Below are 23,498 nucleotides of genomic sequence, written 5' to 3' on the forward strand. Positions count from 1 at the left end.
GAAAACAAAGACTAAATAACATCAGGAGGAAATAACAGTAGCTTGTTTTAATTCAACTCTGGCTATTTTCTTCACAAAGCAGACTGAGAGCTGCATCTGTCCTAGATTCAGACCCTCAAGTACTGATCTGTGAGCTGAACAGAGACCACAGCCACTGAAGCCACTCACTCATTCCTTCCTTGCATCGCTAATGGAGCAGCTGCCACACAGGCACTTACTGAGTGCCTTCTGTTCTGGGTACCTCGACCCAGTGGTGAGAAACAGACATCTCTGCCTTACTGAACTTATAGTCCAATGGTGGGGGTGGGGGAGGACGGGGGAAGCAGGGAAATCGTGAAAAACCAGGTGAGTACAGCTGCAGGTTGCATATTTTGGGGTGCTATGGCGGATGGAATGATGGTGGGTGGGGTGGTGGTTTGAAGACAGAGGAGGCAAATTCCAGAAACAAATCAAAGCTGTGGGCTGGTGGCCTGGAAGTACTTCCTGGTTGGTGCAGTCCTGTGAACGAAGATTGTACCAGCAGCAGGATAAGAATGGCTTAAAGGCCATTTTTTCATGTAGCCCCATTATAAACACCTTTCTGAATCCGTTCATTCTTGATTGTGGCTAACAGATCCCATCCCTCTGACCATGGGACCCAATGGGGTTCTTCATTCAAAAAGCTTGGATCGATTACCTGCTTTGTGCCAAGCACTTCTCTAGGTACTGTGGATAAAGTGGTGCTCAGATGAAGTCCTGGCCTTTGTGGAGCTCATATTCTTGGGGGGAGGCAGATAATAAGTGGTAATGAGACAAACATATGGGTGGACATAGAACATCTGATGGTGTCATTCAGTGAAGTCAGAAGGGGATCCTGGAGCAGAGATGGGGTGAGGACTCCAGGCAGAGGGCAGAGGAGGTGCCAATGCTCCCAGTGGGGTTGCTCCCAGCATCTGAGGAAAAGCGAGGTGAGTGGGCAGGACAATGGGGTGGGGGCAAGAGGGTAGTTCCAAGATGGGGAGGGAGCAGGGCCAGGTTGTGTAGGCACTATAAGGACTTTGTATGGCATTCATGGGTGAGAGGAAGCCCTTGCACGGTGCAGAACAGGGGCATGTCGTAGTCTGCCTGGTGCCCTGGCAGGACCACGCTGGCTGCTGTCGTGTGGGGCAAAAGTGGGAGGAGGATAAATTAGGAGACCTATAGGCATATGGGACATGGCAGGTTAAAGCAAGCCAGTGGCAGTGGTCATGTCGGGGTACATTTTCAGAGGGCTCAACTTGGTGATCTCGATGGAGAGCAAAGTGAGCAGGACCCACGCTGGGCCCATCAGAACGCAAGCTTGGGGTGGTTGGATGCTGCCAGATGCCTTGCCTCTCAGATGGTCTGTAATGTGTATGACGAGGTCCAGCAACTGAGTGATGGAATCTGGCCTAGGAATTGAGTGTCAAAGGTCCTTGGATCCAGAACATCGCTTTACATATATTTGGTTAGAAAATTGTGGCCAAAAGATGCTGGCAATTACAATCTGTCCATCATGAGGTCAATTACATTTGGGTTTCCAACAAAGCAGCGAGTGTATTGTTCTTGCTTAACATCTACTCTAGGTAGATTAATAGATATAAACTTATCTTAAAAGTTTCACAGCTGATAGGTAAAGACCAAAGGCAGCATGCCAAATGTCCAAGCTAATTGCTGGACCCTGTTTGGTTTCCACTTGCTTTTTATTTGGTTGCCTGGTTGGCCAACACCATTGATCCTACTAAGCAGGTAAAGAAAACATGCAGCTCACAGATGAGGAACTTTGTGGGGGATCACTAACTGGCCTCTGATTCTGGAGAAAGAACCGAGGCAACATCCTGACCTAGTCCTCAAGACCGATGGTGTTCTCTTGGGCGGTGAACATGTCATTAGAAGGACCAAGCTGGCATTTTCCAAAGGCCCTTCTGCCCTGAGTTCCTCCTGTAGGCAGTTATTAGCATCCCCGCACCCACAGTATTGGGAGGGGATGGGAGGGGCGGTAGCTCAGGCTGAACTCAGGAGTGCCTCCTATGATACCAGTCAGCAAGTAGAGAGAGCTGTGCTCTGCTCCTGGTACTGCTACTGGGCACCAAAGTGCTGGGTCCTGGCTGTTTTTGTAGCAAAGCAAAATGAGGATGCTGGGCAGGATGCATTGTAGAGAAAAGACTAAGGTAGGGCTGGGAGGTATCACATAGGTCAAAGGGTTCTGGTTAGTAGGTTTGGGAAACACCAGGTAGGCAAACTCAGATTTTGTATTTTTAACCTTGAGTCTTTCTAAGGCCTTACTATGTACACATGCCTAGGGACTCCCCAGGAGAGCTGTAGTAGGCACCGTCTCCCAGAGATACCTGATAAGAGCGTTTGGGGAACATATGCTTCACCTGCACGGGAAGTGCTGATGGGCATGGGGTCCTTATGATGGAGCAACTGTCCGTGCTGGGGCTGTTAAGGGTCATGGGAGTGTGAATTCCACATTCCACCCCAGGACACATAGGAAAAGGGTATAGGAAGGGCCAGTGCAGCTTCTGAGAGGTGTGAGAAGCAGTGAGCAGTGAAGTGGCTTCCCATTGAAGTTTCTTGGAGAGAAAACTGGTGAGTATGCTGGGACTGAGTAAGAAGCCTGGTTTTCACATCTTGGGTGGACAGCATGCCATTGGTATTTTCGGAGCAGGACAGGTCAAAGACTCCCCCAGGAAGATTCATTTGGCGGTGGTTTTGGAGGAAGAAGGGAGAGACAAGATGATTCTGAGGAGAAGGTAGGGTGGGGGCAGGTGGGTCACAGCCCTTTGCTTTCGGGTGCACAAGTATCAAAATTTAAGGAGGCTCACTCCCACCACTTGCAAACAGAATCATGTGCCTGCCTTCTAGCCTTCTGCTAGCTCATGAAAGTGGGTCCAATGTTATTAGCTCTACCAGGAACTGTCCAACCTCAGCATGGATGCTTAAATAAAATGACATCAGATACTCCATTCTTATTATACTCCTTTACTGCAGCAGAGAGAGAGAACCGAAGCATTTTACAAACATCAGGGCTGCTACAAGTTGTGCGTGTTCTTTCCAGACACTCCTGTGCCACGTCCTCACAGTGAACAACCCGGGCACAGCCAAGAGGTAATATTTCAGATAAGAACAAACAGGAATCAGACACTATCTGCAATGGTTTTAGAAATTTTTGAGAGATCAGGCATATTGCAACGACAGTTTAAATGTCGTTTAAACTCTCCAAATGAATTCCTACAGGGAGAATGAGTAATTAAAACATTCTGTTAAGCTTCAAGACCTTCAGGCAAGTAGAACTAGAGTGGATGAGGGGGCATACATGAAGGGCTGATGGAACCACAGGTGACCGAGTCACACCTGGCTCCCGGAACACTCTGACAGCTCCAAGCCAGGGGCAGCCCTATCAGGGGTCCAACTTGGGCCCTGGCTTTCAGAGCCGCTGGATGTGTGGAGGCTAATTCCTGAATTCAAAGGAGGCCAGGATGGAAATGTATTCCTCACTGAAGGGACAAGAACATGAGCTATGTGGGCGGGTAGCCCCACTCACCTTTTTCTAGCTTCCCCTCGTAGACAGACTTGGAGGAGCAGTGCAGCAAAAGGGGGCTGACCCTCTACACAGGACTAAAGAGAACAGTGAGGGAGCTGAGCCAGAGGGGTTTCTACCCTTCTAGAAAGCAATGCTTTAGGCTCCTCCTGTATTTGACAGTGAACTATAAAGATGCCTTTGATTCCTTGGAGTTTTTGAAATGCTGATATGTGCTGGGGGTGGGCAGGGACTAGCAGTCCAGTCTGAGATTCCCTAGGCAACCGTTTGGAATTCTTCCTCCGAATGGCATGCGACAGCCCATCCTTGGTATTCTGTCATCGTTTGAGGGAGTATGCGGTTGAGAACATGTATGGGGTAGAGAAAGCTAGATTTGGGGGCCCTGGCTCATTCACAGGAAAGGAGGTGCTGCAGCCAGCACCATACCTGTCCTCTGACATGGTCCTTGAGGGACCTGAGGCCACAGATATCAGAGTAGGAGTGCTCACCCTGAAAGGTCCGGTTGGCAGGTGGGGCTGCGTGTGTGGTGGGGGGGCAGACAAAGGGGGAAGCGCACCTATTCATCTATGTGAGGAAGAAGAAAACGGAGAGGGGTGGGGCTGGAGAAGAGATATGTAAAGACCCTCAAAGAGAAAACTAACTCTTTGTGTTAATCAACTGAGCTAACCCATTTCTAACTTGGGGAGCATTTTGTATATCATCATTAAAAAAATTTATCATATGATCATTAACCACCAAATCATTTTACAACCTTGTACTGGTCATTCTCTTGCTCCAGAATTACCAAAATATTCTTGCCTAACAGCAAAGGGGAAAAGTTGTGTGTCTCCTGGTATGTTTTTGTTTTTTCCCACATGCCATTGTGATTTCAACCCTGAGGCTCTTTCCTGTCACTCTTCCCACCCGGTGGCTGCTGCTTACAGGTGAGCATGAGCAGCAGGAGCAAGGGCAGATGCCAGAGGCTGCAGAAGAACAGTCTCCTGGAACTCTTCCGGTCTGCATCCGTGTAGAACTGGAAGCCAAGGTAGGAAATATACACATTGATGGGCAGCGAGATGGCGGGGAAGGTCCACGTAGTAACATCCAGGACGGGGGCTGCCGTGCACAGTCCGATCAAGGCCAGGCAGTGGCGCAGGGCAACGCGCCGGCACAGGGCCGGGTGGGTGACTGACATCATGCAGTAGCCCCCTCGGGAATAGTCCTCTCGGAGGCCCCAGCTGAGTGCGTTGAAGTGAGGAAACTGCCAGGAGTACAGGATTCCTCCCAAGAGAAACGCTCCTGAGGGAGGGTTAGAGACAAAAGGAAGCAACGATGCATCATCAGAGACTTGACAAAGGCACCTCTTCTCTCACCCCACAGCCTCCCTGGCTCCAAGGCACTCTGTCCCATTTCACCAGATCTCAGACTCTCTGAGGGCTCTGCTCTCAGCTCTGCTTGCCCAACTTGGCCTCCCACCCAAGACAAGCAGGATCAGGAGCTGAATGCCCCCCAAGACTCCCCACTCCCAGCTCTCTACCTCAGCGGGGCGGTGCCTGCACTGGGCACACCTGGCTTCCTGGGTGGGCTGCACCACTGCAGGACTGCAAGCACCTGTGGCTCCTGCCCAGCACCATGACAATGTAAGAAGCCCCTACATACTTGCAAACATGTTTACAGTGGGCTGCCCCAGTGGGACCTCTGCTGGCCTTTCAGCTCTGTGCCCACACACTGGGCCTTGCCAGAGAAGTACTTCAGCAGGTGCAAAGACACTCCAAGCCCACCTGGCTGAGCTCCCCAAGGTCCCACATCAGAGCTATTAGCAGCTCCCTGCTCAGCACTGACAGAAAAGGTACGAAGCTCCAGGCCTGCCTGGGGACACCCAGGTTTTTATCTGTGTACCTACTGATAATTCCACCAGGGACTGCTGGGGCCCCAGGGCGGTGCCTGGCACATGGCTCTCCAATTCCCCAGAGCCTGCACAATGTGGCAGGCAGGAGGCACTAAAACAGCACATGTTAAATGAATGGACTGGCATAAAGGACCCGGGTTTGAGGGTAGAACAGTAACCTGTCTAGCTTTACAGTTTTCCAACAGGACATGTTAGTACCCTGAGCACCATTTAGCCCTTTTCTCTAGAGCAGGGCCTCCCCACACCTGCACAGGGTAGAGAAGCCTGCCATTGACGGAGCACTGTCATGTGAGACTTTACAGTTGACCTCATTTAATCCTGACCATAGGATTTCAGGTGAGTTTCATGCTCATTAAACAAAGAAATATATAAACAGATCAGATGATGACATGTTCTCCAAAGGTGAAGGAGGAATTCGAAAGGAGCCTGTCTCATACAAAGACTGGGCTCCGCTACACCAAGCCACCTCCCTCGGTATCAGACAGCAGGGGCCACAGTCATTACTGAGTAAGACATTTACTACTCATTCAGTCACACAAACATGTCCACTGAGCACCCACTAAGTGCAAGCACTGGGGATAAAACAAAGCCATGTGTCCCTGAGGCACCGAGTTCCCGTCATCTCTCCCGAGCCACACTAGTGAACGCCCGTCAGCACTTCGGCACTGTGCAGAATGACGTGCAATGCAGGCCTGCAGCTCGAGGTCCGGAGACTGGGGGGGACTGGGGGAGACTGCTGTGAGGGGGGGCGACTGAGCTGAGCTCCCAGGGAGAAGAAGTCTAGTCCCGAGAGGGCTCTGCACAGGCCTTGGGGCAGGGAGATGTGCGGTGCAGTGAGGTACTGAAGGGACAGGAGTCCTGTGGTAGGGTCACAGAGCTCTGCAACACAGGGAAAAGGTCAGTTTTACTGTATGTAATTTACAGAATGAAATGAAAAAGGAAGGCCCTGTGGCTGCAGTGCAGAGAACAAAGGGAGCTGTTCAGTGTCAGGCTGGAGGGAGGGAGGGAGGGGGCAGCACCCTGACTCTCTGGCCCTGTTAAGGGCTGGCGCTCCCCTCAAAGCAGAAGAATGTCACAAAGGACTTTTCCGTGTAAGAACATGAGCCTGTGTGTGGGGTGCCCAGTAAAGGGACGTTGGTGAAAGAACACACCTGAGAGGCCCAGAGCAGGTAAGAAGGATCCATCAGGAGATGAGATGAATGTGGTGGAGGAGACACGGACAGAGCCTGGACTAGCACAGGACTCGGGTGGCGGCAATGACAGGCCGTGTGCACAGAGATCAGGAGCAGAAGGAGATGGAGCATCAAGGGCAATCCCTAGGTTGGGAATCCCTGGCAATGAGGCTCACTGAGAGGATGCACAGGGAAGTGGGGAGGGCAGCCCATGAAGATGACCTTGGGTGTGCCTTGAGGGAAGACATCTGGGAGAGTAGCTGGGGTGGCTGTGGGAGGGTCTGGCTAGGCTGTGTACCCAGAGCCACAGCTGGGCTGAGTAGACCGGGCTGTGTGAGCTACTCCTGTCCATGTCTCCTAGCTGACTGTGAACAAGTCCTTAAGCCTGTGTTCCGTCTTCGTGTCTGTGGAGGTGGAGTACAGGAAGTGCTCAGTATTCCTGCAGTGGAGGGCCTGAGACTCTTCAGTGGAAATCCCCTGGGTAAGAGGAGCTGCTTTAGCACCAATGGCCCCTGGGCCACTGTTTCCAGCACTGGTATGTGAGACCCCAGACGGCCAACTATCAGGACTTGGTCCACTCCCCACCTCCTCCCTCTTCGGAGGGTCTCGGGTGCCCTGACTCCCAGCCTTGTTTCTGATGCTGAACTGTCTCCTGGGGGTCCCTGATCAGACAACTGACAGTTTATGACCAGTGTCATCTACCTGGGGAAGCGCCGTCCAGCACAGACAAGCTGGGAACTTGTAACCACGTGCTATTTCAGGTAATCAGGCTCCTTGAAGCCCTGCGTCTGCGGGACTGTTCAGAAAAAGGATGGGGCTATGAATACCACAGAATGCACCAGATGGAGAGTGGTTTACATGACTCAGAATCACCGAGAAAGTCAGTCTGGGCTCTACAGCCCAGAAGGACCCCTGTTGTGCAGGAGCCAATGACAGTGAGAAACGAGCCCTCTTTTAATCTCTCCTCTGTTTTCCTCAACAGAGCAAGCTGCAGAGGGACAACAGGGGCAGGCTTGGACGTTATATAAAAGAAAGAACAGCGATTTTCATTCACAATGTTCTGGGCAGGGCCGTCGCCATTTCTGAGTGAAGTGTAGCAGGCAGCTGTCCTATGTGGAGGAGGACTTGCACGGGTGCAAAGGCTGAAGAGGGATGGGCCTGCGTTCATCCCCTGAAACAGCTTCCTGCGGTTCCTGTAAGTCAATTGAGTCTGTCCAATGTGGGAAGAAATAGAATAAAGCCTTAATTTTAGGGTTCCTTTTCAGTATAGTCCCCAAATCTGTGTGAACCCTATCCATAAATAACATATAGACATATCTTAGTTCATGCAAACACTGCAATTTTAATGCCAATACTAAGAGAAGGAGTTGCTATTTGCTGACTCCATGGGTAGGTAGGTAACGGGGGTCACCACATGCACACCTAATTCTGGGTGCTAGTAAGGCGGCAGCCACCAGGACAAGACCTGCTTAAAGTTTAGAGGGACATACAGACATAAACACAAGCAACAGCAATGAACGTTATTTACTGAGTCAAAACCGGGTGACAGTGTGGTTGACTGCTTGGGCAAGGCTTCCCAAAGGTGACATTTGAGCCATGACCCAACTGGCTGGAAGCAGAACCCTATCAAATCCTGGGAGGAGACACTGCAGGCCTGTCTGGAGGGCATGGAGGCTGGAGTGAGGGAGGGGAAGCTACTGGATGGGCCTGGGGATTCTGCGGGATTGGCCCAAGCAAAGCAGGTCACCACAGGAGGGCGGGCAACGAATGGCAGGAGACCGTGAGGAGTGCTGAGGGGGGTGACCTGATGACTTTACTTCGGTGGCACACTCTGGGGATGTGCACAGGTGAGTGTACTCATGGTGGAGACATGAAGAGTCCTGCTTCTGGAATTCTAGACTGTCTCCAGGACATCCCAGCTAACTGCCTCGTGGCTGTTATGCCCTGGGCCCTGTGTAGAGGAGTTCTGCCCTCGTATATGCTCTCCGACGCTCACAGCAGCCCTTCCTATAGGTGGTTTCACTCTCATATCACAAGTGAGGAGATGAATCAACTTGCCCAAGGGTGCTCAGCCCAGTGAACCAGCCCTTCTAGAAGACTGCTGCCACAGATTGACTCAAATTAGTAACATCGGACTGCTGGGTGGTGATCCAAATGCCAGTGGAGCTGAGCAGAGGGATGCGTGTCGGAAGGAGAAATTGCAGAGGCGCTTTCCAAAGAGTCCTGCTACCTTCAAAACAGTTTGTTTCGATCACAGGAATACCTCGTTTTATTGTGCTGTGCAGACATCGCAGTTTTTACAAATTGAAGGTTTGTGGCAACCCTGCATTGAGCAAGTCTATCGGCTCGGATGACGGTTAGCATTTTTTAGCAATAAAGTATTTTTAAGCTAAGGTATGTGAATTGCTTTTTTAGACATAATGCTAGTGCACAGGCAACAGACTGCCGTGTTTCTCTTGACAGGGAGCACCCTTGGGGGATCAGAAGGCACAGAAAGGCAGGCTGGACCATCCAGGCACAACTGAATAGTAAGCAAGGGGAGAGAAGGAGACTGCTCCTTGTATTTTGATGGAAATATTGAATGCTCTCTGGATTTTAAAGGGACCAGTGCAGAGGAAGTGCTGTTAGAGGCTCTCGGGGCATCGGGTCACTGTGAGGCTTTGAGCGTGAGGTACGTGGCACAGCCGACCTGCAGCTCACCAGCCATCCCATATCCCAAAGGCTGGACCGCATTACCACCTGCAGTTATGACAGTCACAAGCACAGGAAACCGACGAGACCAAGGTATGTCCAGTCAAGAATGTCAGTGATGAGTGAGAAACGGGGAGGGAGCAGAAGTCAGAGCTCAGTATCTATTTTGTCACCAAAGTGGCTGAGAAAGAGCAACATCACCTGGGAAACCAGCTTCGAACTGGTGGAAGTATCAGGCCCAAAGGGATTTTCCTTGTCTTTTCTCAAAACCCTCTTTTTAGTGTGCCAACTGGGGTATTCCATTTTGCTCAATACACATTTTTCAGTTGTGCTTCTGCTTAAAACAACAATTTAAAAACCATCTTCATAAGAGTTGCCCGCTGCTTTCTGTGTGAGAAGAAACTGGGTATGAGTTTGTTTCCTGTCACAAACCAAAGAGCTTTAGAAACCACAGCTTAGCCTTCACAGACTGTGATCAGAACACCCGTCCCCACACAGGTCTACTTGAAGGGCTGCAACTGCCTCTGCTCATCTACACAGTGTAAAACAAATCACTCTCTCCATCAAGATAAGGTGAATGAGAACAGGAAGACCTGAACTTGTCCAGGGACGAGGTGCCCACCTTCCTTGTGCAGTAAACATGAAGCACTCACTTTACTTGTTCAAAGGCCTCCCCTCAGCCTCACTCACCCAGAGCCATCTAATTTTATTGGGCTGATCTTTGCTAACAACAAATACTCACACGCACCCACTAGTGATGGGTGCAGTCTGTTCTCCAGGCCCTTGGCTGGAGCCTGGCCAGAGAGAGATGACACATGGGATGACAGCCCAAGAATGTGACATCAGGGGCAGGGTGTGTGGGGCTCATAGGAGGAAGACCAAAGCCAGCCTTGGAGAGGTCAGGGAAGGCTTCCTGGAAGAGGAAACCTACCAATTTGTAAACCAAGATCTGAAGATGGTCTTGGAGTTTCAATCCACTCACACAAACCTATGGTTTTGTGCTCCTATTAAATGCATTTTCTCATTTTCCTACTTAACAGCAGAATCTTTGCACATATTTGGTTTAATCACATCTGGAAGAAATGTCTGCTTCCTTTATTTTCACAAAATATTTGTTGGCCTATGAATATATAAAATACTGAAAGTCTGTGAAATAGGTGGCATATCTGTTGGTTCTCAGAGGACAGCAACTTCCTGAGACCAGGATGCCAAAATCCCAGCTCGAAGGCAGCTGCGGAGACTGTCCCGGTGTCCAGGGCAGTGTTTATTTCTCTCCACACAAAGGAGAAGTTAAAGAGCATATCTACCCTGCGGTGTGTGTGGCAACAGCTAGAGAGAACCCTTATCTCATGTCACCCTGCTCTGACAAGGGGGGTGTATCGGGGGCAGGGCTAACCAGTGTCTTCCCAGTAACTCTTTGAAATAACATGTATTCCTAAACACTCCGCCTGAATCCGGAAATGCTGCCATGGCGTACTTCCATCCTTCTGTTGTCGAGCAAAGCCAAGGCAGTTCTGGTTAAGTGGTTTCCAAGAGAATGGAGCCGAAACTTTCAAGTTGGAGCTCTGACTCCACATGTGCTCTTCCAAGGAAAACTCCTTTTGGAATGCAGTGCACTGGTCTCAGCCTGCTCCCCTGGTCGCGGTGGGCTTGCTTACATTCTTCCCCTTCCCACCCAAGCCCATTCACTGCCAGTCACTATTCACGTGGGGCCTTGACAAGGATCAGGGAACACAGCTCCAGTGAACCTTGGTGCTGGGTTTGGGAGGACATCCCCCCAGTACAATAGGCTCCCCTACATGTGGCCCTTGGTAGCTCGTCCATTCCAAGACTGGTAACATTTGTGCTGTCAGGGTTGCATGGTTATGTAAGCTGAGGGCTAGCTGGGGAAGCAGAGCCAAACCCAAAGCTTCATGCTCACAGATTTCAAAGCCTTCCTTTTGAGGGATAACACAAAGGAGCCTGTGAAACAGATCAGCCTCAACGGGGCAATAGACTACGAGGGCGCCGCAGATAAAGGGAAGAGGATGTGGGGCCAGTGTATCAACTGGGCAGCCACAAAAGGGGAGATTAAAAGTCCTCTGGAAGTGGGAAATGGAGCTTGGCAGTAACTGCTTGCCCTTGGAAACTTCTGTGCAAGTGTCCCAGGAACAATGGAGGGCACAGAAAGGGCGCACAGGTGCCCTCCCTGCCCTCACCTTGTCGTACTCTTCCTACTGTCCAGCGGAATCACTGGGGAGTGCATTTGAAGGGAAAGACAAGAGTAAAGGAAGCACAAAGCTCTTTCTGACTCTGAAAAAAGTGCTTCCCTCTCCTCTTCTCTTCCTATCATCCCCCTAGAGGGCAGTTTTGGGCACCTTTGGGTTCTTTCCGTCTTGTCACCCAATACTAGTCTGTTGCTTGAACCATACTGGTGAGACATGCACTCTGTGCCAGGCACTGTGCCCACCAGGCTGCCATACAAGGCGTTGGCCCTCATTTCCTTCAGACCTGTCACTTTACGGTAAACCCAGCTCACTGACAAGACTGGAGCACACTCAGTACCAGAGCCGGCCTTCAGTTCCCCTGCCAACCCCGGGTCTAGCAACGCCATGCCAGCCTTTTGTGCTGTTGTCTTTGGGGAGAACAGGGCTCTAAATATTGTTGGGCATGCTAATATTCCCATGAAAATATTCCTTCTTCATTCTGTCTTTAAAAACATCATTTATCTTAAATCATCTGAGGCTCTGAGGCTAGTTATGAAAAAAATCTCACACAAAATGAACACACTCACTTTTGAGTTTGATTTCAAGGGAGTCACCATTTTATGGGAAATCTTTAAAAGTGCTTGGGTTGAACAGTCCTGGTACTTAGTAAGCCCTCGAATATTTGTTGAATGAAAGAGTGAATAAATTGCCTCTATTCTATTTTCTTATCCTGGAATAAAGGAGGTAAATAAAGTGAAACAGTATTTAACGTTTTGTAGTTTACCAGCTGAGGCTAAAAAAACTCATTCTCTTTTTGTTACTAAAACCATCCATCTGCCAAATGTCACTTCCTGATAAGAGCCCATTTCTGTCCTCATTTGTAACTGAATGTTGTCTGACATAATTAATGTTGACCACACAACAAAGTTTGAATTACAAACCAAAGGCAATTTACAAATCAACTCTACAAGACCGTCACCCAGGCCCATGCAGCAAATTCCCAAGATTTGGGATTTATTTAAATTTAGGAAAATTACAAAATGGAATCTGAGCCTTTTTAAGAAACGGGGTTGGTGGAAAGAGAGGTGGCTGCGGCAAGGAGGAGGGGGAAGAGACTTTAACCTGACCCCCGAGAAACTAAATAGATTCTGGAGATAAACACTGTTGAGGCCTAATGCACATGGCTCTGGGCCTGCTGGGAGCAGGGGTGCCTGCTGTCCAGCGCTGATCTGCAGTGCCCCGGCCCACCCCAATAGGCCCTCTGCTGGGCCCCGTGGGTCCCTTCCCTCCCTCTCCCCGTTGTCCGCTGTGTGAGGAACCCACCCAGGCACCAGCTGGCCAGACCTGGGACCAGAAGTGGTCCTGCCATGTGGCCTTCCTGAGTTTTCCTTGGTGAGTGTTTCTACTATTTTCTAGTAACAGCAGTTTAACTTAAAAAAAAAAAAAAAAAAAAAGGCAAACTGTCATTAGGCAGGTGGGAGGAAAAGGCCCCGCCTTGGAGGGGAATGGACGCAAAGAAAAACCTTTCTGATGATGATCTTTAGACACATCAAGCATGTGCTGGGCCGGGACTGCATTTGAAAGCAAGGCCCTCTCTGAACAACACTTCTGCTGAGCCTGTTTGTGCTGTACCTGCAGCGAGAAAAGCATGCTGCTTCTCGTTATCTGTGAAGGTATAAAATAGCAAATATCAAGAGCAACTAACATTGACCTAGTGTTCCCAATTTCCATACACTAACCTGTTCAATTTTCTCCCCCCCTCCCGGTCCTGCCTCACTCACCCTGTGCTGGGGTAACTGGGACACAGCAGTGAGCACAGGTTTGGACCCCTCCCACTGGGGCATCTAAACAATGAGAAATTGTTTTTCACTATCTCATAGGAAAAAACAAAAACCCAGCACAAAACAAAACAAAAACAATAAAGTAGCTGTGGGGGGAAAAATCAGACCCTTGGAGAACCATTATCCCTCCCCACCCTCAAGTTAGGGTTCAGGCCTTTACTGGGGGAGTTGAAGGCAGCAGAAGCTGTCCGGTGCTTGGTCTGGGGTCCCCACCAGCCCGGCAGCCATGGTACATCTCACAGACGAGCTAGCTGCTGGGACAGGGAGAAGGTCCTTCTGAACACTTACTTCCTGACTCCACAAGCCACTGGGATACCCATCCTCTTCTCCAGCTATGTACTTGCCCTCTGTCATCTGTCTCCAGACTAGACAGGGAGCTTCTTCAATAGGGGACACTGGCGGGTTCCTGTGTACTAACCGCCCTGAGCCGAGTCCTCTCCAGTCCTGTGCACCATCTACTGAGTCCTGGGAAAGGGCTTCGGCACAGGTATACACCACTGAGTGACAAATGACAGCACTGGGTGCCTGGAGTGCTGGCTGAGTAGTCAGGGAAGGCGGGGCCAAGGCAAGGAACAAGTTCGGTGGGATCGCAGCCCTTTGGACATTTGCCCTTCATTCCCACCCACGGGTTCTCTCGTGTTCCCAAGCTGCTCTTTCAAAGGACGATCTGACTGATGTTTCATTAAATACTTAAAGGATGACATTTTGACCAGGGAGGGCAGGAGGGTAGGAGGTGAGAGAAAACACTCAAGTTTGGGAGGACAATACAGGCGGGCTACAGCAACTCACTGATCTCGAGTACAGTGGAAGAACCAACCAGCCGCAAACCAGTTTGCGGTTAGGTCCCCAGAAGTGGAGCCCTGCGGCTTTCCTGCTCCCACCTGCAGTGTTTCTGCGCCCCCTTTTGGCACAGCAGGATTCCTCAGAGGGCATCCCGCCTCCACTCCAGCTCTCAGGCCTACAAACCTCTGAGTACGTGCTCTTCCCACTTCTTGGAAAGCACCTGCCCTTCTCAGGCAAGCTCACCATGACTTAATTCCGAAGTCACTGTGCTCCAAGGTTGCCTTAGCTTGGCTTGCAACCCTCTGAAGACCCCCTTCCTGCTAAAGGCTTAGCTCAGGCAATATTTCATTACCTAATGACGCTGACTGAGACATGATTCTGTGAGGACTGGATTTGGTATATTTGCACCTCTCGGTGCCCAGCACACAGTAGGTCCTCAACTGACAGCTGCACAGTGAGGCTGGGGATGAAGGTGGTAAGGCCCAGCAGTTCCTGGTCCAGGCTATTCCGGGAGGGTGGTCTCCAGGCCTCCCTCCCATCCTCCCCCCTTCTCTTCCTACTATCAGGACAGTTCAACACAGTATTCCCACCCCTTCTCTACCCATGGGCTTCTCCAAAGTGATCTTTGGAGGTTCAAAGACAAAATGGTTTGGAGATACCACTGAAGAAAGGAAACCCTGGGCACCATTTTTTTTCTTAGAAGGATTCTTTCAAGCAAACAAGTCCCCTACGATAAGAACTCAGAGAGGCAGAATATCTGTGGCTAATACACATGACACCACTCAGGCATCTCAAATTAACACCACCTGCCCAGGTCCTTCGCCCAACCTTGGGTGTTTCCAAGGCAGCTGGAGCTCTCTCTGCTTGTCTTTTCGGGCTGGCGGTTCTCAAGCTGTGGTATCTGCAACAGGGCATCAGCATCACCTGGGACCTTGTTAGAAATGTAGATCCGCAGGCCCTGTCCTGACGGGCTGAGTGAAAAACCCTGAGGCGGGCCCAGAAGTCTCAGTTTTAGCAAACCCTCCAGGTGACTCTGACGTGCCTCAAGTTTGAGAATGGCTGTTTCAGACCCCTGCTAGACCACGGGAACAGTCTCACACAAGGCCCTACTGTTCAAAGCACAGACTCACACCAGGAAGGTGGGCGCAGGTTCACAAGGACACCAACTGGCCCTTCTGCGCAGTGCTGTCTAAACGAGCTCTCTGTGGGGTGACAACGTTTCACGTGTGCGGTCAGTACGGTGGCTAGTAGCCGTAGGCGGCTGTGGGCATTTGAAATACAGCCAAAGGGACTGAAACTGAATTTTTGAGTTTATTTAGTTTCAATTTCAATTTAAAAAGCCACATGTGGCTAGTAGATGCCTTATTAGATAGTGCAGTTCTAGAAGACAGCAAAACTACATAAAATCATGTTCATTGTAGTTTCTAAAATCCCAGCAATAAAAAAATTTCAAACTAGATTCCCTCAGATGCCTTATTTCTTTGTATCACTTCCTCCTGTGTGGTGCCCTGAGTGACTGACTGGCAATTGACCGTGGATTAACCTACTTTCACCATCTGTAAAATCGAAGGCATTCACATACCCACTCATTCATGCAAAGACTTCCTGCTTATCTCAAGTTTGCTCTGTCAATATAACATTTTGAAACTTTCTTCGAAGCAGTTTGAAGCATTATATAAAGTAGCAGTATTCTTTCAGTGTAAACCGGATGAGATTTTAGGTATATAATCTGACCTGTGGTCAGTTAGAATGGGGGTAGTGAACCGAGTTGTTACTGTGTGTCAGGTGATGTGTCTTTAAGGATGGGAGAAAAAGGATGATAGAAGTCCATCTCACACACGGCCAAAGGCATTTCTCTCTGTGATTGCACAGCTATTAGCTGTCCCTCTTAAATTTGGATTACAGAAAGACTATATCCAAAATTTCATGTAAAATATATCTGTTAGCAGTTTAGCCAAATCCAGACTGTTTCTGAACAATAAGGGCTCCTGCCTGAGTGGCAGCTCCTAAAGGCAGGACTTTGAAAAGCTCTCTTTCCCTCTGGCCTCTGAGGACGCAACTCCAGCCCATGCACGCCGAGGCTCCACTCTTCACAGGGAAGGGGCTGGGAGTGTGACAAGGGCATTGAGCCCTCAGCAAGAACCTGGGTCCTAGGACCCCTCACAATGGAGGTGCCAAGTTCTCTGTGGCCTGGATGTGACTGCCCTCTCTTGTCTCCAGGGATACCTGTCCCTACAGCTGTAATACTTGTCCCTGACCCTGGCCTTGCCTGGGATTCCCTAGACAGAAAAGGTAGTTTGAGGTGTCTTGTGCCTTTATTCCAGCTTAAAGGAGACAGAATAGGGTTCTGGCCCTCCTGACTGGGTATGGTCCATCTCTAAGGGATAGGCAGGTGGCTCAGAGCAGGGCATCCAAGTGTGAAGTATGAGAGCACAACATCGCTGTGGATGGGGTGATGCTGAGGCAGAAAGACTAGAAGTTACTGACTTTTGTTCATGGCCCCCACTCTGTACGGCTGGGCCATCACTAGAACATCTGGAGGGGGCAGGAGGGGAGAGGAGAGTTGGGCTAGGGAGACAGGGAGTTTGGATCAAGCCAAGGTTTGATCAAAGCTCCAAGCAGAAGTGAGGAGGGGGAGGAGTCTGATCAGGAGTTCAGTAGGAGGCAGGAGTACTCTTTAAATTTACACTGTATCCTGGGACTGGGGGGAAACTCAGACATCATCTAGTCCAGGGCTGTCAGACCAGTGTGGTCCACCCTGCCCCCCTCACCTGAGACAGACACACCAATGAACCCTGTACTCTTTACCACCAAAGCCAGGAGGCACCTCAGTCTTCAAAACAATAGCCAGGTAACAATCATTGCTCAGAGTTTGCATAGCAATAAAATCTCATGAGTTTTCTTCATCTGTATTAATCTACCCATTGTATAAATTAGGAGTACTTAATAAGAATTCACTTAATCCTCACGACACCAGGAGAAGGGACCATTATTAGCCCCACGTAGGGGAGATAAGGCAACAATAGCATAAAGAGGTCAGTTATGTTCTGAAAAGCAGCCAGCGATTGAGGGGTGGAGCTGGGCTCCAAACCCAGGCGGCCCTGCTCCAGAGCCCTGCTCTCGATCACTTTGATCTGTGGTGAACGAGCCTCCCACGTGGACGAGACCAAACAAGCACATACATCGTAGAAAACTGCTTTTGCAGATCCACGGAATGCTGACATTCACAGGATATGAAAACCATTCTAAGAGACAATCATGGCGAAGGTGTAATCATCTTGGTAAGCTTGCCAGATCAGAGTCTAAGAGCTTTTATGAAAAGTTTCAGAAATGTGGCTTATAGGCAACGGTTTATGGTCAACTGCCTTTGATCTCTCATGTGAAAAATATGTACTTACATATATTGCAGGAAACCTCACCACTTCCTTCCTAAGTGTCGGTCAAACACACTAATTACTTGACTAATTAGGCTGTGAAACTTCCCTTACAGATGGTAAAAATGGGCTACTTCACCCCACAAATTTCGTTGTGACATACCACCAAAAAAATGTAGGAAGGTCTCAATGGTTTTATTGTAGGCAGCATGAACAATTTAAGCAAATCATATAAAAATAAATTAGAAACTAATGAAAATAATCTGTGCTTTCCTAAGAGGGGAAATACCTGGATCTGCAGGACCAGAGAGCAATTGCAGCAGGTCTGCTGACACAGGCGCATCCCGTCCACAGGACGACAGGACAGGGGCATGGAGGCCCGGACCAGGCACCTCCACGGCATGGGACATCCCCAACGCCTCACCAGTGCTGACGTGGCTGGTGGTTTCTAGGTACTTTCTATTCATCGTACCTGTTTTCACAGGCTGAGACAGAGCTGCTTCCCCAAGTCTAAGAGAAAAGCCCAGAAGCCCTAGGCTTCCATTAGCTCAGGACTTCAGACTGCCCCATCTGCGCACTGCTGAAAGAATCAGCACCGAACAGAGGGTACTCTAATGCCAAATACTGCAGGTCAGAGAAGGAAACATCTTTGGCCAGAGCATGCTAGTGCTCACAGAAGAGCCTCTGGGTGCCTGGATCAGGCACCCACACTGAGTGTCTGTTGAGCAGAAGCTGAGCCATGTGTGAGACACTCACCAGCATCGAGGCTGCCAGTAGCTGCCGTCCAGCCCATGACAGGTGGGATGGCCCCGACGACAGCTCCGACCCACGTGTTGGCAATGCTGATCCTCTTCAGCGGGGTGTAGCAGCAGGTGTACAGGAAGATGTTGAAGAGCCCCAGGGCTCCTGTGAGTGGGTTCACCCCCCAGGTCAGAAGGGCAACTCCTGGAACAGCACAGCAAGTGGCAAAGGACACGGCAAGCAACGGGCTGGGGAAGAGCAGAGAACACAGCTGTCACTTTCCAGGCAGGAGAGCCACACACTGGAGTCAGAGCTGATGAGGAGAGAATCCCCCCTATAGGACGGAGTGACCCGGGAGGCAGTGCTGACGTGGCCTCTCCCTGTTATGGGGCATCTTCTTTACGAAACTTAAAATAAGGACTCCCAGCTGTGGGACATTCGGGCCTCCCTTGGCTCACCTGTACAGGAGAGGTCCTCGCCTAATTACTGTTTCTCTTCATGGGGCTTTCCTGGGGGCGGACATGTGCCTGCGTCGCACAGGGTTCTGTTTTTCAGTCAATGCGAAGTGATAGCTACAGATAAACCACTCAGAACACGGTATTGTGAGATTTGGGCAAAAAATAGCATCTTCATTCTGGAAGTTGTTCTGCCCATTTATTTATACCTTATTGAAAAGTACCACCTAATTGGTGATGATGGCTGTGGCAGTGTGCCTGCGTGAGCCCCTCTGTAGTAAATGACAGGCTCAGTGTGGTATCGGTGCTGACACACGTGCCGCTCCACGGGGCCAAGGCTTGTGGACGTGGGACTTCCAAGAGGAGGTCACAGTGTTATAGATGGAAAAGAAAATTGTCAAATAAATATAACTATAAAATGGTAGTGATGATTATAAGCCTGATTCTCAAGAGTCTACTTTTTTAGAGTAAATGTTGTATAGAATCTTGTGGAAGGCTCTGTGAAATTCACATAAATTGGATCTACTAGTTCCTGAATCTATGCATGTTCATTTATTCTTTCTTAAAAAGCCCAGGGGAGGTTACTCAAGCCTGCCTGCCCCTTACAGAAGCCATAATCCTCCCTCTGAGGAGACCGTTTCCACCCCACACAGCCAGGCTCCACAACCTGCTCAGTGGGAAGCGAGGGTCACGGTGTACAGTTCCTCAGGGGCCTGGTTTTGGCCACAACCAGTTCCTTGAAGAAGACAACCTTCATCTACCCTCCCCTGCCCTGGGCACAGGGCTGCAGTGTTCCCATAGCAGGGCAGAAGCCCGGTGGTTACAAGCTAGAACTCAGCTTGGGGTTGGAAGAACAGGAGCGCCTATCTGCTGAAAATACCAAGTGAAATCAGGGAAACAGAACACAAAGCTGGCAGTGACTTGAACTCCAGCTCCCACTTTGATATGGTGACCAGCACTCTCCTTGTAAGCCTGTGGTCACTCTGCCCTGGAGACAGAACGCCGAGGAGGGGGTTTGAGGGAAAAAGGGTCCTACAAGGAATATGTTGTTGTCAAGATGCTGACTGCATTGTCAGCCCCGAGGCCGAGTTTCCTCCCCCTGGTTCCCTAGAGAGGCCTGGTTCCCTCTTCTTCCAAGTCTTGTGGTCAGTGACTTCCACAGCCCTCTCTGCAGCCCCCTCCATCTTTACTCTGCCTTTTCCTTCCACCACTCCCACCCTGACTATTCCCGTCTCTGAATCTGCTGACCCTCGTCTCCACTCCCGCTGGAGGCAGCCCTGTGATCACACTAATTGGCCCCATGTCAAGAGTACGGGTTAACTGTGCTGATGCTTCAGTGGAGTAGATTTCCTCTCCCATTCCTCATAAGTGACTATTTTAACTCCTCGCCAGCCTTCTCTGGTCTCCAGAATCACTCTGGCCCCTAATGTCCACAGTGGATGCCCCTCCCTTTTATGTAACAGTGACAAGTACCTTTATCTTTCCTGCTATGCCGTTCTCCCATTCAGGAGGAAGAGAACATCTCCATTTTTAAAGACAAACTCTCCACTTCTGCTCTTATTTAATCTCCTCCTGAACCTGTGCTTATCTTTTGTCTCCACTGTCTACTGACCTTTTGCATCCTCAGCTCAATTACATTGTTCGTGTTCTCCCAAAGTCTTTACTATCCCTCCTCAAACCCAAACATCCTGATGAACTAGACTACATGTCTTTACGTCCTCGATCCCTCAATTTCCTGCTTGCCCCCCAACTCTATCTCAGCACATACTGACACCAATTTCTCACCTGGCTTCCCAGTATAGCAAACAACATAATTTTCCAGAGTGAAATTTAGGACAAGAGTGAAATTTAGGACAACGCCTCTGTGTTGTTCATCTCACATCTGTGCAGAGAGGCGAAGTTAGATGGCTAAAAAGCACCGCAAATATTACAAATGTTGTTCTTCTTCCAATAATGTAGTTTATGGCTTATAAGAACAGTTTTTTTTTTTCTTATGGGGTTCTAAAAAGCTAGTTTTATTTTGGGTGGGAGAAAAATGTAGCTCATAAATATTTTTATTTTCCCTAATTGAACCTTGTGTAATAAAAAAAAAAAAAAAAAAAAAAGGTTGTTCATTCCAAGTTCTGTGGAAGCCAGCTGGATTCCAAAGTACTAGTGTTATGAAAGCCCATTCAGAAAAGCACACATGAATTTAATTTATTGAGATAGGCAATTTTATGTTAGTTTCATTTCTGACCCTTCTCAAAATCACAGAAAACCTCATATGAAGCCTAATTTTGGGGTTTAAATCAGTGTGCTCAGGGTTGTGAATAAAAACTGAGTGGGCTGACAAGGCACGTACGTGGAAAAGAGAACATTCACCCAGGTAGCCAGGATCATTCTCAGCACTTCGCTGCCCTGAGGAACCCAGCTCCTCCTGGTCTCGGGAGCCTGGACTGGTGAACGCCTAGGCTTTCTCATGGGATGGGCAAAGGGGCTCCAGCTGCAAACTCTGGGAGGTTTATTTCTGTGATGCTTTATTTTTCCTAAAGCATATGATAAAAGTAATATGTTCATTTCAGAAAAATTGAAACAAACAAAAATCAAAAAGAAATTCTAAACTAGTTACTCAGGGAAACATACTGGTTAATTTCTTTCTAGCCTTTTCCTAGTAATATATCTACTTAAAAATAACTGAGAATATACTGAATTGTGGTTCTGTTACTTCATTTCAATAGATCTTAATAATTTCCCCATGCCATTAAGAATTCTTTTACATGGTCACCATTAATAGTTACATAGCAGCCTATTCTATGGATAGACCACAATGAACTCCATCAATATACCCTGTTTGCACACTTACTATTTTTTCCATTTCTTTAATTAGAAATAATGTTGGGATGAACACTATATATACAGACTGTTGTTCATAGTGCACAGATCAGGATAAATTCTGAGGATAAATTCCTCCATATGAGGCTGTTGAGCCAGATTTTAGAGATCTTGCACATTTTAGGGACCTTGACTTGTACCACCTGTCCCTACTCCAGGGTTTATACTAGTTGACACTTCCACCAACAGTATCAGGAAAAGCCTGTTTCCAGAACATGCATCACCACTGGGTATGGCATTAAAAAAAAAGAAAACAAAAATTAATAATGTAAAACATGTTTATTAAGATAGATGATCCTCATTTTACAGATGAGAAACTGAGTCAATAAGTAAAAAACTTGGAAACAGAACCTGTACTCAGGCTCATCTGCTGGCTCATTTAGTGCTGGGGTACCCGACCCCCCCTGGTATGTGGGGCATACAGCAGATGTGACATGACTCAATGGTTGGTCCCCTTATTTCCTGGGTCTGCTGAGAGCTGGAATCTTTAGGCTGGTTGCAGACTCCAGTGGGGTTTCAAAGCTCCTTCAGTTTACCCCACTGTGTATAAGTGGCCTAACTTTCTCCTGCATTCCCTGAGATGAAAATGACTGGGAAGTGCAGGAGGAGAAGAAGAGGAGGAGGAGGGGGTGTGGGGGGAGGGGAGTGGGGGAGGGGAAGGAAGAGGAGAAGAAGCAGACCTGGGATGTGATAGGCGGAGCAATGCACTGGGAGCACTTGCTGCGTAGAGGGAGACAGCTAACAGGGCAGCAAGCAACAATCAGTGTGGGGCGACAGGGGAAACGGCAGTCTGCGGGCACTGATGGGTAGTGTGTGGGCGCACAGGGAAGGGTTCTAGAAAAAAATGTTGTTCAAATAGAGACCTAGTGGACAGGTGGGAACTGGACAGCAAGGGCAGAGAAGTGTGTCTCGGGCAGGGAAGCAGCAGGCAAGAAGGAAGGCTGAGGATGGAGAGCAAGGCGCGGTCCACACACCTGGGGTGCAGCACAAATGGCGGGCATGTCAGAAAGCAGAGAGCTTAACAAAGTCACATGGAGACATCTGAACACTCCTCTGGGCAAGTGTGGAGTCAACAAAGTTTTCTCTGTTGTTGACAGAGGGGAGGAAAACAATCAGATCTGCTTTTCAGAGGGATAGCTCTGCCTGCCAGGGTGGCCAGCAACAAGCTCCCACATGCCTAACAACAGAAGTTCATGTTGGGTGTTTTTGAGGAATCATGAACACCCCACCACACAATTTTTATCAAATGCTAATTGAAGACACAGAACTCACCTAACTTGTCCTTGAATCCACCTTGCAGATATTCCAACATATCTTGGTGGGGCAAATCCCATTGGCAGAGAGCAGGCACCGACCTTTCTGGGGCAGCTCTTGGGTAGAGGGACATGGGGAGGGTCGAGGTTTGCATTTTTTGGATCAATTATTTTTGGTCCTAATTTGTCTCTCCCAAGTCTCCTTTTTATGAGGGTTTTTGTGTGTGTGTGTGGGGGGGGGATAATTTTGTCATGTTTTATATGGCTTCACAAGTTAAATGAAGCCTTGTTTGAAAGAGGGGAAGAGTAAGAGTTAGATAAAGTGTTTACCTAGATAAATGGCAGGACTGTACATAATGAAAATACATCAATAAAAGCAGCAAAGAATTCTTTTTGAAATTGCCAAGTAGGGAGAGAATTTGCAAGAATAATGGTTCTGGGATAAAGAGAAGATATATCAAGTAGATTATTTTTTAAACCAGCATGAGGAAAAACTAGATTGATCACATGCAAAATATTTTTAAAGATTATTGGTGCGCCTGTGCATCTACAATGGTTTCTGTAATGACCTTTATTAAGAACAGAGAAGTCAATATCTCCGAGGGCGTGGTTCTCCCTGGAGTGAATTTGTATAGCAAAGAGCAGAAAAGCAGGTGAAGGGGGTATGATGATACTACAAAAATATTCTAATTTTCAATAAAA

The 23,498-nt window shown here is 48.8% G+C and overlaps 1 protein-coding gene across 2 annotated transcripts in view; it reads right to left on the reverse strand.

Annotated features, from left to right (window-relative positions):
- Nucleotides 1-2,966: 2,966 nt before the first annotated feature.
- Nucleotides 2,967-23,498, reverse strand: part of COX10 (cytochrome c oxidase assembly factor heme A:farnesyltransferase COX10) — a 118,270-nt gene continuing 97,738 nt past the window's right edge. For both annotated transcript variants that reach the window (XM_053910640.2, XM_024564642.4), the window contains 2 exons: nucleotides 18,233-18,465; nucleotides 2,967-4,819 (listed from right to left, as the gene is read on the reverse strand). In XM_053910640.2, the coding sequence (XP_053766615.1) occupies nucleotides 4,459-4,819; nucleotides 18,233-18,465 (594 nt within the window). In that variant the 3' untranslated portion in view covers nucleotides 2,967-4,458. The remainder of the gene's footprint in view (nucleotides 4,820-18,232; nucleotides 18,466-23,498) is intronic.

This window comes from Desmodus rotundus, chromosome 9 (assembly GCF_022682495.2).
Source record: "Desmodus rotundus isolate HL8 chromosome 9, HLdesRot8A.1, whole genome shotgun sequence".
In the NCBI taxonomy this organism is placed as follows: domain Eukaryota; kingdom Metazoa; phylum Chordata; class Mammalia; order Chiroptera; family Phyllostomidae; genus Desmodus; species Desmodus rotundus.